At 44.5% G+C, this 13929-nt stretch overlaps 1 protein-coding gene across 2 annotated transcripts in view; it reads left to right on the top strand.

Annotated features, from left to right (window-relative positions):
• The window catches only part of PPP1R9B (protein phosphatase 1 regulatory subunit 9B), a 69739-nt gene that overhangs the window by 26527 nt on the left and 29283 nt on the right, over positions 1-13929 (top strand). For both annotated transcript variants that reach the window (XR_008597956.1, XM_054992910.1), the window contains exon 2: positions 11129-11261. Coding sequence is in view for 1 of the 2 variants with exons in the window: in XM_054992910.1 (XP_054848885.1) it covers positions 11129-11261 (133 nt within the window). In the remaining variant the exon portion in view is untranslated. The remainder of the gene's footprint in view (positions 1-11128; positions 11262-13929) is intronic.

The following is a 13929-nucleotide window of genomic DNA, read 5'->3' as shown; positions in this document are numbered from 1 at the left end:
CAACAAATCCTGGGAGTGGCTAGTTTGTTAACAGAAAGTATCTTGAGTTGTTTGTTTACGTTGTTGATCTCGCCATGCCTAGTCATCGCCAGCATCTGTGAGTGGGAGTGGGTCACACCTACGCTGACTGGATCTTATTCATTGGGTTGGATTCTGCATACATTGGCATGCTGCAGAGTGTCGTGACACATCTATTACTATCTCTTGCATCGCTCGCAATTTGAGCCTCCCTTTAAAAAAGAACCTCCCCCCCCCCCCCGCCTTTTCTCTGTTCTTAGGGTGCATCTGTCTGTCCATTTAGGAGACTATTTCTGGCAAAGTCGCCTCTTGACATGTGAAAACTTGCATCATGTTAAATATTAAGGAGCCACAAGATGATCAGTTGCTTTTACTGCAATATAAAAATGGCCTGCTGGATCAAACCAGTGATCCACCTAGTATTCTCTTTCACACAGTGGCCAGCCAGGTGCCAATGCCTTCACTTGATTCTTCCTCCTAGCACGAGCGTTCGGAGGTTTATTGGGATCCCATTCCCCCGGTATGGGCAGAGGATCCCCCACTCCCTGCTTCCACCCCCCCCCCAGTCACCTGGCCAGCTGGGGAAAAGGTGTGGCGAATGGGCCAAGGAGCCCCTCAAGCGCACTCCTGCGTGCTGCAGAGCATTTCCTTGTTGCCCCAGGAATGACATCATTCCCGGTACAAGAAAGAAATGGAGGCCTCTGTGTGGGGCTGATTTGATACAAATTGGCCCCCAACACTAGATTGGGGGCAATTTTTATAAAAAATGCGAGGACCTTCATTTCCTTATCACACCAGGAATGACAAGGAAGTGTTTGGGAGGTAATTACTCCCAATGCACAAGCCCCCCCCCCAACCTCCCAGTCCCCCCATTTGGACTCCGAGGGACCTGGCAACCATAGAGGTTTACTACCTCTGAACACGAAGGATCCCTTTAGTAATCACAGCTAGTAACCATTGATGGACCTCTGCTCAGTGAATCCCATTTTAATTTCATATATGCCTATGGCCATCACTATTGCCAGAGGCAGTGAATTCCTCAATTTAACTCCTCATTGAGTAAAGAAGTACTTCCTTTTATCCATTTTGAATCTTCTCTATCGCACTACCCTGGAATCTTTTAGACTGAGAGATGCCCACACCTGTTTTTTAAGTGTAAAGGCAACCAGGCACCTGGGATAACCTTATCCTTACTACTTTCTACATTCTCGGGTTGAGCACAGCCACACATACAATCTTGTCCTGTCGTCCTTTGCTTCTCAAACCAAAAGTTTAGTTCAGTTGACCTGTCAGTTATTATTGGGGAAAGGTCAATTCTTTTTAAAATGTTAAAACCTTTGATTTAGAACGACTACGTTCAATTACAAAACACAATGAATTTTTGTACGCTGGAGGCCTTGCTGCAGAAAGCGGCCTGCTCTTAACATTCAGCTGATGGGTGTCCAGATGAGGAGGGCCTTTCCTGCAATCCCCCCCCCCCGCCCCCCACCCGGCATTCTGTGGAATCCGCTGAGCAGCCACATCCTTAAGGGCCTTCTGGGTAGGTCTGAAGACCTGCCTTTTCTATAGGGCGTTTGATTTAGCTCAAGGTTTTTTTCATGGATATTTATGTTTTTACAGTGGCATTGTTGGGAAAGCGGCTTCACGCTTGGATATTCTAGAACAGTTTTTTATTCTTATGCTGATTATTTAGTTTTTAATCTGATGTTGTAAAGTGCCTCAGGGACCTGTTTTGTTGGGCACAGGCTGGCTAATAAGTGTTCTAAATAAAATACGTATTAATTACCAGTATTATAAAGCAGGTTAGTGGCAAGGAGCTGTAACTCCAGGGTAGAGCGTTTGCTTTACATGCAGGTCTCAGGTTCAGTCCTCAGCATCTCCAGCTAAAACAATCGGGTAAGAAGTGATGTGAAAGCCTGAAGACCCCGGAAAGCTCCTGCCACTCAGAGCAGGTAAGACTGATCTTGGTAGACCAGTGGAGTGACTCAGGATAAGGCAGTTTCAGGTGTTGTTTAGCTTGTGGTGATAATCCCAGCTAAGCTTTGCCTACAGTTAAATGCTGAATTCTGCTCCCTGAATCCCGGTCTTTTCCATATGTAGAAATCCACCTCTGGATTATGATCTTCTGTACAGTAGAATTGCTTCCTCCAAGCAGTGGTTTTGTTCTGTCATCTCAGAGGAGTTAGGCGGAAATCCTAGCTTGGATTTGTACAGATGTCCTGGCCTTGGTGTGACTTCCACCATATGTGTGCCTGCTGAATCATACACTGCTTGGTAGGTTAGCACACTCGTTCTTGGGGCTTTGGCAGCTTGTGTGTGGGCAGAATTCTCTTGGTACAGCTCAGTTCGATCCTTAGCTCCTCCATGGAACAGCAGGATAGATCAGCTGTTGGGGTAGGGGTGGAGGACAAGAGGTGGAGACTAAGACAAATCCAGCTAGTTCCAGGTCAAGGTGACCAGATGCAACAAAGGCCAGATCTGCTGCGTCTTTCAGAAGAGGGAATTTCTGCAAGGACAGCTTTGCTCACCCTTGCATGCTAAGCTCCACCTGGTTACAGAGAAGGTGCCCTTGCTTTGCATGAGACAAGGTCCCAGGGACAATCTCCGGTAAAGAATCACAGGTAGCAGGGATTTGGAGAGACCTTTCTCTGCCAGAATCTTTGAAGAACTGCTGCAAGTCTGAGTGATCTTGAGCTAGATGGATCTGTATATGATTTGTATAAGCGCGTCTTCCAGTATTCAAATCCATCTTACCTGTGCAAAAGGTGAAATCATTCTGGCCTTTTTGGTCAACCTACTTTTTGGCAAATATGACTCTTCTTGTAAGAAGGCAACATGAAGAATGAGTCTCTGCAGTTGTGGAAGTCCCCTAACGGAACCTGAGAGTTGCCAGGGGGTACCCTGGAGCAGACCTCCTGTACAAGGATGCTTCCACCAACAGCTGATTGGAAGTATCCCAGAGGCTCTGGGGGAGGCAAAAGCCTAGCACGGTGGCCAGGGTGGCTGGGGTGGCTCCTGATCTCTTGTGAAGAGAGAGAGAGACCCTTGTGAGAGGCCAGCAGTAGACGTGGGAGCACATGCAGCTTTCTGCACCATTGTTGAAAAGGTCCAAGAGCAAGTCGAGGAGGAGACGCTCAATGTCTCTCTAGACGGTGGAGAAGAAAAGGAAAAATAAGATGGTGGAAACCCTCTTCCCTGAAGCTGCTCTTGACCCTGCTGATGAGGGCACCAGGCAGACAGGAAAAAAGGAGGCCACAGAGCTCCCCCGCCCCGTGATTTGATCTAGAAACGTAATTGCATAAGACTAGCACTCTCTGTCCCCTGCACTAGAATCCTGCTGAACGCCTCAGACATCTTGATGTGCATTCTCTGTTTTTGTAGGCACCGTGCTTGCTTCCTAAGTTCACGCACTGGTCCTGCATCACCTTGAATTTTTGTGTTCCTAGTCCAGAGGTCTATTCTTAATGATTGAGTGAGATGGAGGCACATAACATCCCTCTGCTGAGGCCACAGTAATTAAAATCAGGAAAAAGAGGGTCTCTGAGCACTTAAAAGGATGCTAAAGGCAAAATATGAAAATGTTTCATGCTCTCAGGCTGATACCATCCTTGCTTGCCTCTTTATAAGGAACATCAGACAATATCCGCAAATTGTGAAGCTTGACTGTAGTTTGGCCTATTACTGGGATTGACAAGCCATAACTTGCAAGCCAGCATTGATGATAACTGTGCTTTATGCTAACTGTGGTTAGGTGTGATGTCTGAATTGACAAACCATGGTTACTACATCACTCTGCTTCTGGGAGTTCCCTTCCTGACAGAAATGAAAATGACAGAAATGGGAGTGCAGAAAGCAGACCAAAGCACCGCCTGACCACTTTAAAGTTTGGGTCTGAAACCTTGGTTAAAGCCAACAGGGCTGATTCAGGGTATTTTGTCCCACTGAAATAAATATTCCCCCCTCTCCCCTCCTAAACAGCACAACATAGATTTTTGGAAAATAATGTATAGTGTCATAATTTTCTTTCATTTTGAAAATGTTGTTAACATATATTACTGATTAATTCATTCCAAGGGATCATAGCTCTGTGGCAGAATGATTTTCAATAGGTGTTACAGTCATTCTCCTTCCTTATAAATACAAATGAATTTGGGGCACCACGAAAATGAACAGGTTTATTGTAGCAGAGATAATTGTTGAATGAGGCTTTAACAGCCCAATCCTCTGCATATTTACTTGGATGCATGTCCCACTGTATTCAGTGGCGCTTTTTCCAAGGGAAAGTGTTCATAAGATTGGACTAACCAGTGGGGCTTAAACAAAGCTGTTGTGAATGGTCACCATGCTGATCTGGCACTTTTGAGTTTTCCATAGTGTCACAAATGGTGGCACTTTCATTCATGATCTTTTAACCCTACTGTTCACATTCTCCCTCCCAAGTAAATAGCTATATCTGCTGCTTGAGCGTTCACTTCATGCAACTGATGAAATAGGCTTCCGTTTACTAGTTTCTAGCTAGTTAATAAGGATTTTTAAAATGTTGATTTTGATAAATCTTAATAAATTAAGATATATGTAACAGGTTGGGAGGGATTCCTTTCTTTACCACAATCCTGCTTTTCCTCCTTTCCCCTTCTCTAAAGGCTTTTGTTGCAGCCCCTGGCTCAATCTGAGCAGCCTAAAGATGGAAATGAACAGTGCTAAATGCATTTAATTTGTGTTTAACATTGAAGCTTTAGGAGGAAAGCTCAAAGGGGGAGAGGTTAAAGAAATTCATTTAAAAGAGTTTATTATATGCGAATTTCTTTGCATGCTTGTATAACGTGATCAGCATAAGACAATGTTTACAAAATGATGCAGAAAAGACAGCGAGATCAGTCAACTTAAAAAAAACTATAAAATGAAGATAGGGTGATTCTATTTTGTCGCCATAGCTGATGGCCACTGATGGACTTCTCCCCCTCCATGTACTTGTCGAATCCCCTTTTAAAGCCATCTTCACCTGTGGTCATCATTTTATTTATTTACTTGTATTTTATACCCCGCCTTTCTCCCCAGTTGGGATACAAGATGGTGTACATAATTATCTTCTGTTTTATTTCATCGTACTTCAAAGTAGTTTATTCTGTAAATGTGATGTGGCCCATCCTTTGGACTGTCCTGAACCTAATGCCATTCGAGGTCATTGGGTGACCCACAATGCAATCCAAAGCAGAGTTATACCCTTCTTAAGCCCATTGGTTTCCATAAGTTTAAAAGGCTGCATCTCTGCTGACTATTGTATTGTGTTTTAGTACTTGAGCAGTTGTGGGGGGGAACCTCTATTTTGTTTTTTTCCTGGCATCATGCGTTTTTATAAGCATCTATAAATTATGATTGTGTAAACCTTTGTAATTGTGTAGGAGAGGATGTTTCAGCAGGTGCAGCTTTCGCTGTTTCTCAAGAGCCAAGTTGCACCTGCCGGAATGCCCTCCTATCTATTAAAGAGTCAGGGATCTCCCAAATTCTCCTCTGCCTCGCACAGTTTGTGCCTCCCTGTGGCCACGTGTCTGATTTTGTCTACCAGTTGAGGATGCGCTTCATGCATCTTGCTGAAGTGGGCTCTGCTTCATAAAAACGTCATGCCACCATAAATCTTTCAGCCTTTCATGATGCTGCAAGACTCCTCCTTGATGTTGCAGTAGCAGGCAAACAGTGCAATCCTATCTACACTTACCTAAGAGTAAACCTGTTAAGGTCAGCGGAACTCGCTGTTGAGTAAACCTGCAAGGGATTGTGCTTTAACTTCGCTACCTCTCTGGAATTTCTCCTTCTCTGAGCTGTTTCATTTCAAAGCAGCCAGCAAGATGCTACTGGGAGCAAGGCATAGAGGAACGATCCCCCTGTTAGTGTTTGTTCCCAGCAGCTGCTTTACTGAGGTAGACTGCCTTTGAACACAGAGGTTCCATTTAGTTGTCATTGCTGATAGTCCACCTCTGAAAAGCTTATCTTCCGTGATTTAATAGCTGCTATGTGGTTTTAACCACACATACCAGCAATCTGCCTGTGTGAGCTTTGTAATGCAAATGGAGGTATCTTAAGCAAAAGCGCAGAGGGAGGAAGTGCTCCCCGCTCCAAGAAGTGTGTGGCATTGCACAAGTTCCGTTATAGTGCTCGCGTGAGTAGGCTGCACACATCAGCTGCTAAATGTAGCCACTAGTGAGTTAATAGAATGTAGAGAATGGTGCTTAGAGTAGCTTGGGCCGCTTGGGCCTGCCTTGTTTTTTTTAAAAAAAAATTCCAATCTAGGAGCCGGCCCCCATTGAACTGCTAAAAAAAAAAGCAAGTATGTCCCAGGAGTTGACTGAAAACTATGTACAAGGGCCTGCTAGGATCTTAATGAAAACATTCTTAAGTCAGATACTTCTTCAGAGATCCAGCTGCTGTTACTTAAGATGCACTAATGCCATAGGAATGTTACATTATACCTTGTTGCCCCATGGATATCTGCCCTTCCCCTAAGAATCAGGATGGGGAAGACCTTTCTGAAATTAGCCATGGCTCTCTGTGGTTACAGCCAGGAAGGGGAGGAACAGTGAACAAGAGCTGACAGGAGACAAAGGGTTTTTACTTGAAAGTACTAAACACCGCTGTGAAATTTTTAGGTGCTATTGCAACTTGGAGCCTGGGATTTGATAAGCGCAGGGATAGGTGTTGCCCTTGAATTCACTAGATGTTCAAAGGATGAGTCCCTTCATCAGGCCCCACTTCCATAGCTTTATGCAGATTGTCCTGAATGGAATGTATACCAAATACGTCCACTTCAGGTAGGGTTGCTAGGCTCCAGGTGGAGCTTGGAGATCTCCAGGGATGACTACAGAGGGGAGTTCTCCTGAAGAAAATGGCTGCTTTGGAGGGTAGAGTCTGTAGCATTGTACCCTCCCTAGGCTCCACTTCCAAATTTCCAGGAATTTCCCAACCTGGAGCTGGTAGCCCTAAGCATGTCAGCTGCAGGAGAAGCCTCGCTGCACAGCGTTGGGGGGTTGCAGTCACTTTGACCTGCCATGAGCTAGCCTTGCGCATCTGCCGGCCTCTTGCAGGATCTGCTCAGGAAGCGTAGTCTACAACTCCATGCCAAAAGCTGAATCCAGTAAGTGCTGGCAGATTCTGGGCAAACTACTAGGGTGAATCTCCCAGGATTCAGCTTTGATGTTACTTCCTAAGCAGATCCCATAACTAGCTCCCTCAAGAATTGAAGCAGCACTGGAACAACACAGACAGGTCATTGTGCTCTGCTTTACTTACGAGAATAATACCCATCAAAGGTTTATGTGGCATACCTTGACTGCCTCTCAAAGTGGAAGAGTCCAACCCTAAGTGGTACAGGCCAGTCAGGAAGCTCCTGGTAGTGGTTGTCCTTGTAACAAGGTGTTTCCTTTGCTATGCCTCTCTACAAGCACTGCTGCATAACTATTATGCCAAGCAGAGGGCAGAAACAAGCGGAACAGATTCCTGTTTCTTGATGCCTTTTTATCTCAGAGAGACAAAGTTCCTCAGAGGCTGATGAAAGTCCATAGAATCACTAGGTTGAAAATATACCCCCATTGTTATGTAGTTCAGCCCCTCACACTCACCAATGTCAATCATGCAGTTCTTGCCTTGGGCAAAGAACAGGAACCATAAAGGGGCTTTGCAGAGGGGAGTCTTATAGAGCAGCGAGATGGCTCAGGTGAGTGAGCCCAGCCACACACTTTCCAAAAGAGAGGAATTAGGGGGGCGGGCGGGAATAAATCACTTGCTAATCTGGCCACTAAGAAAATTCCTTCCTGACCACAGCTTGCCAATCAGGAGGGATGTGTTGTTATAAAAGTGAATGGACATTTTGGGAAGGAATTTTTTCAAATGCCACAAAAAGTAGGAAATCTTTGTATGTGAGGTAGGGGGGATTGTACATATTTATCTAACAAATGCAGCTCTCTTCTAGCTGTAAGATTATGTCAATGCAATGTATAATTATTTTAGGGTTTGTTTCTGGGTCCAAAGGACGTATCCAGGATTTGGTGCTGAGACTCAAATAAATGCTGGAGAAAAATGCATAATTATCCCAAACTTCCATTTCTTCCCACACAGAAAACTCATAAAGAAAGTGTGTGTGTATGTGTGTGCACTTCCCCCTTTGTGCCTTCAATATTTCTCATGGCTTAGTTTGAAGTGAGCATGTGGGGGGGATCTGTACCCCTGTTCCTTTGCCAGGCCTCCCAGGTGGTGCCAAGATGCTTTGCAAGGGCAGGGCACAGGCAGGCGGGTGGCTACCCTGGCAGCTTAATTAGAGTTGTCAGGAGTTTTGGGTGGTGGTGGTGGCATTTTTGTGCTTTGTTTCTCCGGCTGTGACAAGCTGAGTGGCTCGATTACAGGATAGAGTGAGCGTGAGAGACGGAGGGTGGGGGCGTAAGAGCATAGTGCCTGCTTCTATGGATGTTGCACAGAGTGGAGAGGGGAGAGAGAGCAGAATGCTGGAGACGGGTGGGAGTGATTTTCCCAACAGGGGATGGGTACACATGGGGGTGGCTGATAAATCGGGATTTGGAAGGGGAGCAAAAGTCAGGGGCAAGAGAGGTAAGCTTTCTTGGATCACGACAATGGGGATGGAAAGGAAGAAGAGAATAAGACTAAGAGATTTGGGGATTGTTTAGGATCTAGAAGAGGAACAAAGGGAGATCCAGAGGGAAATGTTAGCAGAGTCTGGGGACATTAGGGAAAGATTTGCTTTTAAAGAAGGGAAATGTGTATGGTTGCAGGTGGTGTTTATTTATTTAGATATTTCACTTAACTCCCCAATAGGACCCAAAACAGGCTTACATTGTTCTCCTCATCTCCATTTTATCCCCACAGAAACAACCATGTGAAGTACTTTCGGCTGAGAGTGTGTGATGGGCCCAAGGTTACTCAGGAAGCTTCCACAAAGAGTGAGGATTCGAACTTGGGTCTCCCAGAACCTAGTCCAACACTTTAACCAGTATCCCATGCTGGATCTGTGCAGATGGTAGCTAAGATGGGGCTCTCGCAGCCATGTGTACCAGTAGAGAAAGCTGTAGAGTCAATGGATGCATGAGTAAAGAAAAAAGAAATGGAGAGGTACAAAAGGCAAGAGTTGGGAGCCCATGTGGTGTAGTGATTAGTGTTAGACTAGGATCTGGAAAATCTTGGTTCAAATCCCCGTTCTCCCAAGAAGCCCACTAGATGAACTTGGGACATTTTCTCTCTCTCTCAGCCAGTGTGGTATAGTGGTTAACTAGGATCTGGAATGTACAGGTTTGAATCCCCACACCACCGTGGAAACTTGCTGGCTGATCTTGGGCCAGTCACACACACTCAGCCTAACCCACTTCACAAGGTTGTTGTGAGGATAAAATTCAGGACAAGAAAATGATGTAAGCTACTTTGGGTCCCCGTTGGGGAGAAAGACCAGTATAAATGAAGTAAATAAATTGGGTTTTATTTATTTATCTTATAATGCTGTTGTGAGGATAAAATGAGGAAGGATAAGCCTTGTTTGCTGCTCTGAGTTCCGTGGCAGAAGGGTGGAATAAAAATGTACTAGGAAGATTTCATTATCCAGGGGCTATCTGTTGAGGAACAACATTCTACAGACATATCCTGATGGCCAAAAGGGTTGTTGGATGCACTCATTTATCACACTTGAGCTCCATAAGTCATGGAACACCTATCCCAGTGCATGAAGTAGCCCCCTAATTCTGCCATAGCAAACCGAGGTGTAGCATCAACATGGGTGACATATTCTACACAGAAAGTATGACACGGATGGGCCTTTCTTTTGCCTCACACTTCTGGCTGTACACTGAAGCACCAAACCTGGACTATGGGAACCCATCTTGCACTCATTCAGAATTGTTCTCCTCACCATTATGTGGAATTTTCAAATTATCTATGTTCTCAACTACCAGCAGTCAGCCAGCAGTGCTGGCAATGCACACAGGATAGCGGCAGAGGAAGTGCTGAGGGGGTGAAGTCATTAGTTCTGTGTGGTAATTAAAGGTTTGTCAGCGAGCAAAGAGGAGATACCTTCTCTCTTATTCATGATTACATGAGGCTTTTTTTGGTAACTAGAGACTCAGCCATTCAAAGGAGTCATGTGAAAAACCAAAGGCTGCCATTCCGGTTGAGGCCTTGTGCCTTTTGAACTGGATAATGCCCCGTCACACACACACACAAGAAACATGGGCTACTAACTGGATTGGGCCGAAATCTGAGGAATGGCATCCATCTTGCCACGTCCTGGTAAGGAGCTTCGGATTACCACAATCAAATCAGACAGAAAACGATCAGCTTCTGATACTTCTGCATGAATAGATTAGAAGTGCACTAGTGGTTGTACAGATGTGTGTTAACAGTTTTACAGAAAAAGACTGAGGTGTGGGGAAGAGATCAAGGACTTCGAAAGGGTGATGAGGAGGCTGCTATGGGGAAGTAAGTAAGGAGAAACTCTGGTTATAATAGGGTGGATTTGTATGGCCAGGTTGCTGTGGTAACTGTCACCAAGCCCTCATGCTGTGTCTCATTGCACAACAACAGATAATCTGAATATTCTGACATAATTGCACATATGTGGTGAGTCTGTGACTGGCCACATGCTAGGAAATATCGGTGATCTAGATTGTGCCCAAGACCTCCTGTGCTGTGGTCTTGCCCTCACATCTGTGGCAGTGAAAAGCCATTTACTTTTCATTCACTCACTTTGCCTGATCTCCCCACAATCCCTTCCTTTCATCAGTTGCCATGTCAAAATTGGTGATCCCAAAATTCTCCTTCCTTTTTGAAAGAGCCTCTGGCTGCACCCAAATTTATGTACCTACAGAAAGAAAGGGAAACAGCTCAGACTAGATGTTATGCCACTGCTGAATTGTGTCTGGCACTGGTAGTCAGTGTTGTTCCTTTTTAAACTGGCAAAATGTCTTCTTCATCCTTTATGCCAGTCAGAAATCTTGTTACTTCATTCTGAATTGGCAGGGCAGCCTCAGGTAAAGTGCATTGCAGTAATCTTACCTGGATCTTAGTGTTAGCTGCATGTGCTAAACTGTGACCAGATGTTACCCATTTCCTCTCTCTCCAGGTTTTCAGCACTTATTCCAATGAGGAATATGACCGGCGGAATGAAGATGTTGATCCAATGGCTGCCTCAGCAGAGTATGAACTCGAAAAGCGAGTGGAGCGGCTAGATCTCTTTCCTGTGGAGCTTGAGAAAGGTAACCTGTGTTTCTTTTCCCTGTGGAACACACATACATACGGTGTAAGATTCGGCTTGGGGGAAAGGGATGAAAAGGAAAAAGTTAAACCACCCCCCTGAGCTGCTTTACTAAACAAACTGTCAGTCTGCCACCCCTCCTCATGGCGATATTTCACTTAAAAATATTTTTTTTCATTAAAAAAAAACGCACCAGGCAATTGGTAATAGATCTCTTAGCATAACTTGTTTGGTCTTCACCTGCAGTAATCAAGTGTACAGTAATCCTGTGCATGCATGTATGAACTGTGTTTGAGAAATAAGGGCTTAACAGTGCATTTGTCAAACTGAAATAATAGTTCACACAACTGTGTGTTATTTGTCACAGCTTCCTTACAGGAACAGCCGTGGTTTAAATGTAACAAGATCCCTGTGAGGTCAGTTAGGCTGAGAGATCATGGATGAAGACAGTTGAACAGTTTTTTAGAATCATTCCTTGCTGTGTCCAGTTCCCAAGTACTTTTTCCTCAGTGGTGCTGAGGCAAGGAAAAATGGTTCCAAAAGTGAGAAGCTGAAGCCCGCTGAGTATGAAACTGATTGATGTCTCCTCAATCCCCAAAGTGGTTTTGCACTTTTAAACAAATCCCCTTTTAAAATTAATGAGGCATTACATGAATGGAAAAATAGGTAAACGTTCATGTTGTACTTTGAAAATTTAAAAAGAGTAGACAGCCTTCCTCAGCTCTTGGGAGGAGTTGCAGAGGTGCCTGTGTTCAGTTCATTGGCATGCACATCCCTCGTTTCTCTTGTGAAGCCTGGAGGAAGTTGGACTCACACAGCATCTGAGGAACTATTTTGTGTTCGTGACAATTTTCTCAGGGTCTCTCACTGAGCTGACCTCTATTTTTATATTACATCTGTCTTCACCCAGTGACAATTCACTGAAGATATTCCACTGATTCTGAGCAGGGATTTGCACCAAATTTTCCTATATCCAAACTCCACACTGAAGCCTCTGCTCCCTGATGGCGCTGAATCCAATGTCCCTGCCCTGCTGCCCTTGTCTCATTTCTGAAACCACCTGAAACCATCATTGCCCTTTCACCTGCTTACACCAATGCCTGTTTCCAGTGTCCTTGCACTTCTCTAATCTTCCAGTTTTGCCCCTGATCCTATGCTAGCTTTGTACCCACATTATAGTGAACATGCATACAATCCACACTTGATTGTTTTTTGTATGTTGAGTAATTCTTGCATTGCATTCAATGAATGTACGTCTGAACACACAATGTGAATACCACATTTATCCACAGTACCAGTCCCTGGTTTTATTTTTAAACTGCATGTGTACTAGCTGTTCTTTCAGACAGATGTACATGTGTGCATGCTGCTTGTGTGCTCGTTCAGTGTAAAGTGGGTATAGGGCTACGTTTCTGATAAGTCTCCACAGGTGGTATGAGGCCACTGCTGTCTCTCATCCATAATCCATGTTAGTGCAGAATGCCACAAGAACCTTTTGATTAAAATAAAGTAAGAATGAAACTAAAATACTTAATTTGCTAAACATTACTGTTGTTCTTCTGTTAATCTAACACAAGTAAAAGATTCAAGGTAATCCCCAAGATAATAAAAACTAGGTAGGCTGGGCCCATCCTTTAAATAAGTGTAGTGGTTAGAGCATCAGACTAGGATTTGAGAGAGCCCAGTTCAAATCCCACCTCTGCCATGAACACAAGAGGTGTGACCTTGAGCCAGTCACACACTCTCAGCCTAACCTACCTGCTGTAGCATAATGGCTAAGTGACTCTGCCACTGCTGCCATGAGCTCAGCCGGTGGCCTTGGCTAAGCCACTCCTCTCAACCCCAGCTCCCCTGCTGTATCGTGGGGTAATCGTGACTCTGATTTTGTTCACTGTTCTGAGTGGGCACTAATCTATCTAGAAGAGTGCTATATAAGCACACTGTTGTTATCTCACAGGCTTGTTGTGTGGATAAAAGAGAGGAGGGGAGATTATGCTTCCTTGAGCAATTTGGAAGAAGTAGTGTGGTGGTGATGGGGAAATAAAAAAAAACCTAAATAAATAAAATAGATAGGTAGGCCTGATTCACCCTGAATAGTACCCTGACCCTTCTGAGCCAAAAGAGGTGGAAGTTGGCCAGTATATCACCCAGAGTAATAAATGATAACATTTGTATAATGCACTGCTTTAGAATGTTCAGAGTGCATTGCACATATTGCTGTAGCCTTCACAACAGTTGCATCACACTAGGTAATATTACTATTCCCCCCACAGATGTTAGACTAGAGAGAAGGAATGTTTTCCCTAAGGCCGTCTACTCAATTTCCAGCAGAAGCAAAATTCAAGCCAGGAATTGCTGATTCACAGCAAGTTCTCTAACTAATGTTAGTCCTGCATCCCTCTCTCTTTCTCACTCACACACACACATGCATGCGTGCTCACACTCACGATCCAACACGGTAGAAGTCTCATTTGTGGACAGTAGCCCCAATCTGTTATCTCATCCTGGGGAAGCCAGGGAATGTACTTTGCCTAAATTACCACGCATTCCTAAACAGGTCTAATTTGGAAGTCCACTCTATTCAGTTGGGTTTATTCCCAGCAATGTGTCCTTGGGATTTCTCTGTAATTTTGACAGCTCAAGCTTCACTAACCTGAACTTCCTTTGAA

The sequence above is a fragment of the Eublepharis macularius genome, chromosome 12, assembly GCF_028583425.1.
Source record: "Eublepharis macularius isolate TG4126 chromosome 12, MPM_Emac_v1.0, whole genome shotgun sequence".
Classification (NCBI taxonomy): domain Eukaryota; kingdom Metazoa; phylum Chordata; class Lepidosauria; order Squamata; family Eublepharidae; genus Eublepharis; species Eublepharis macularius.
Note: the sequence above shows the minus strand (reverse complement) of the source record. Positions and strands in the feature narration are given on the sequence as shown.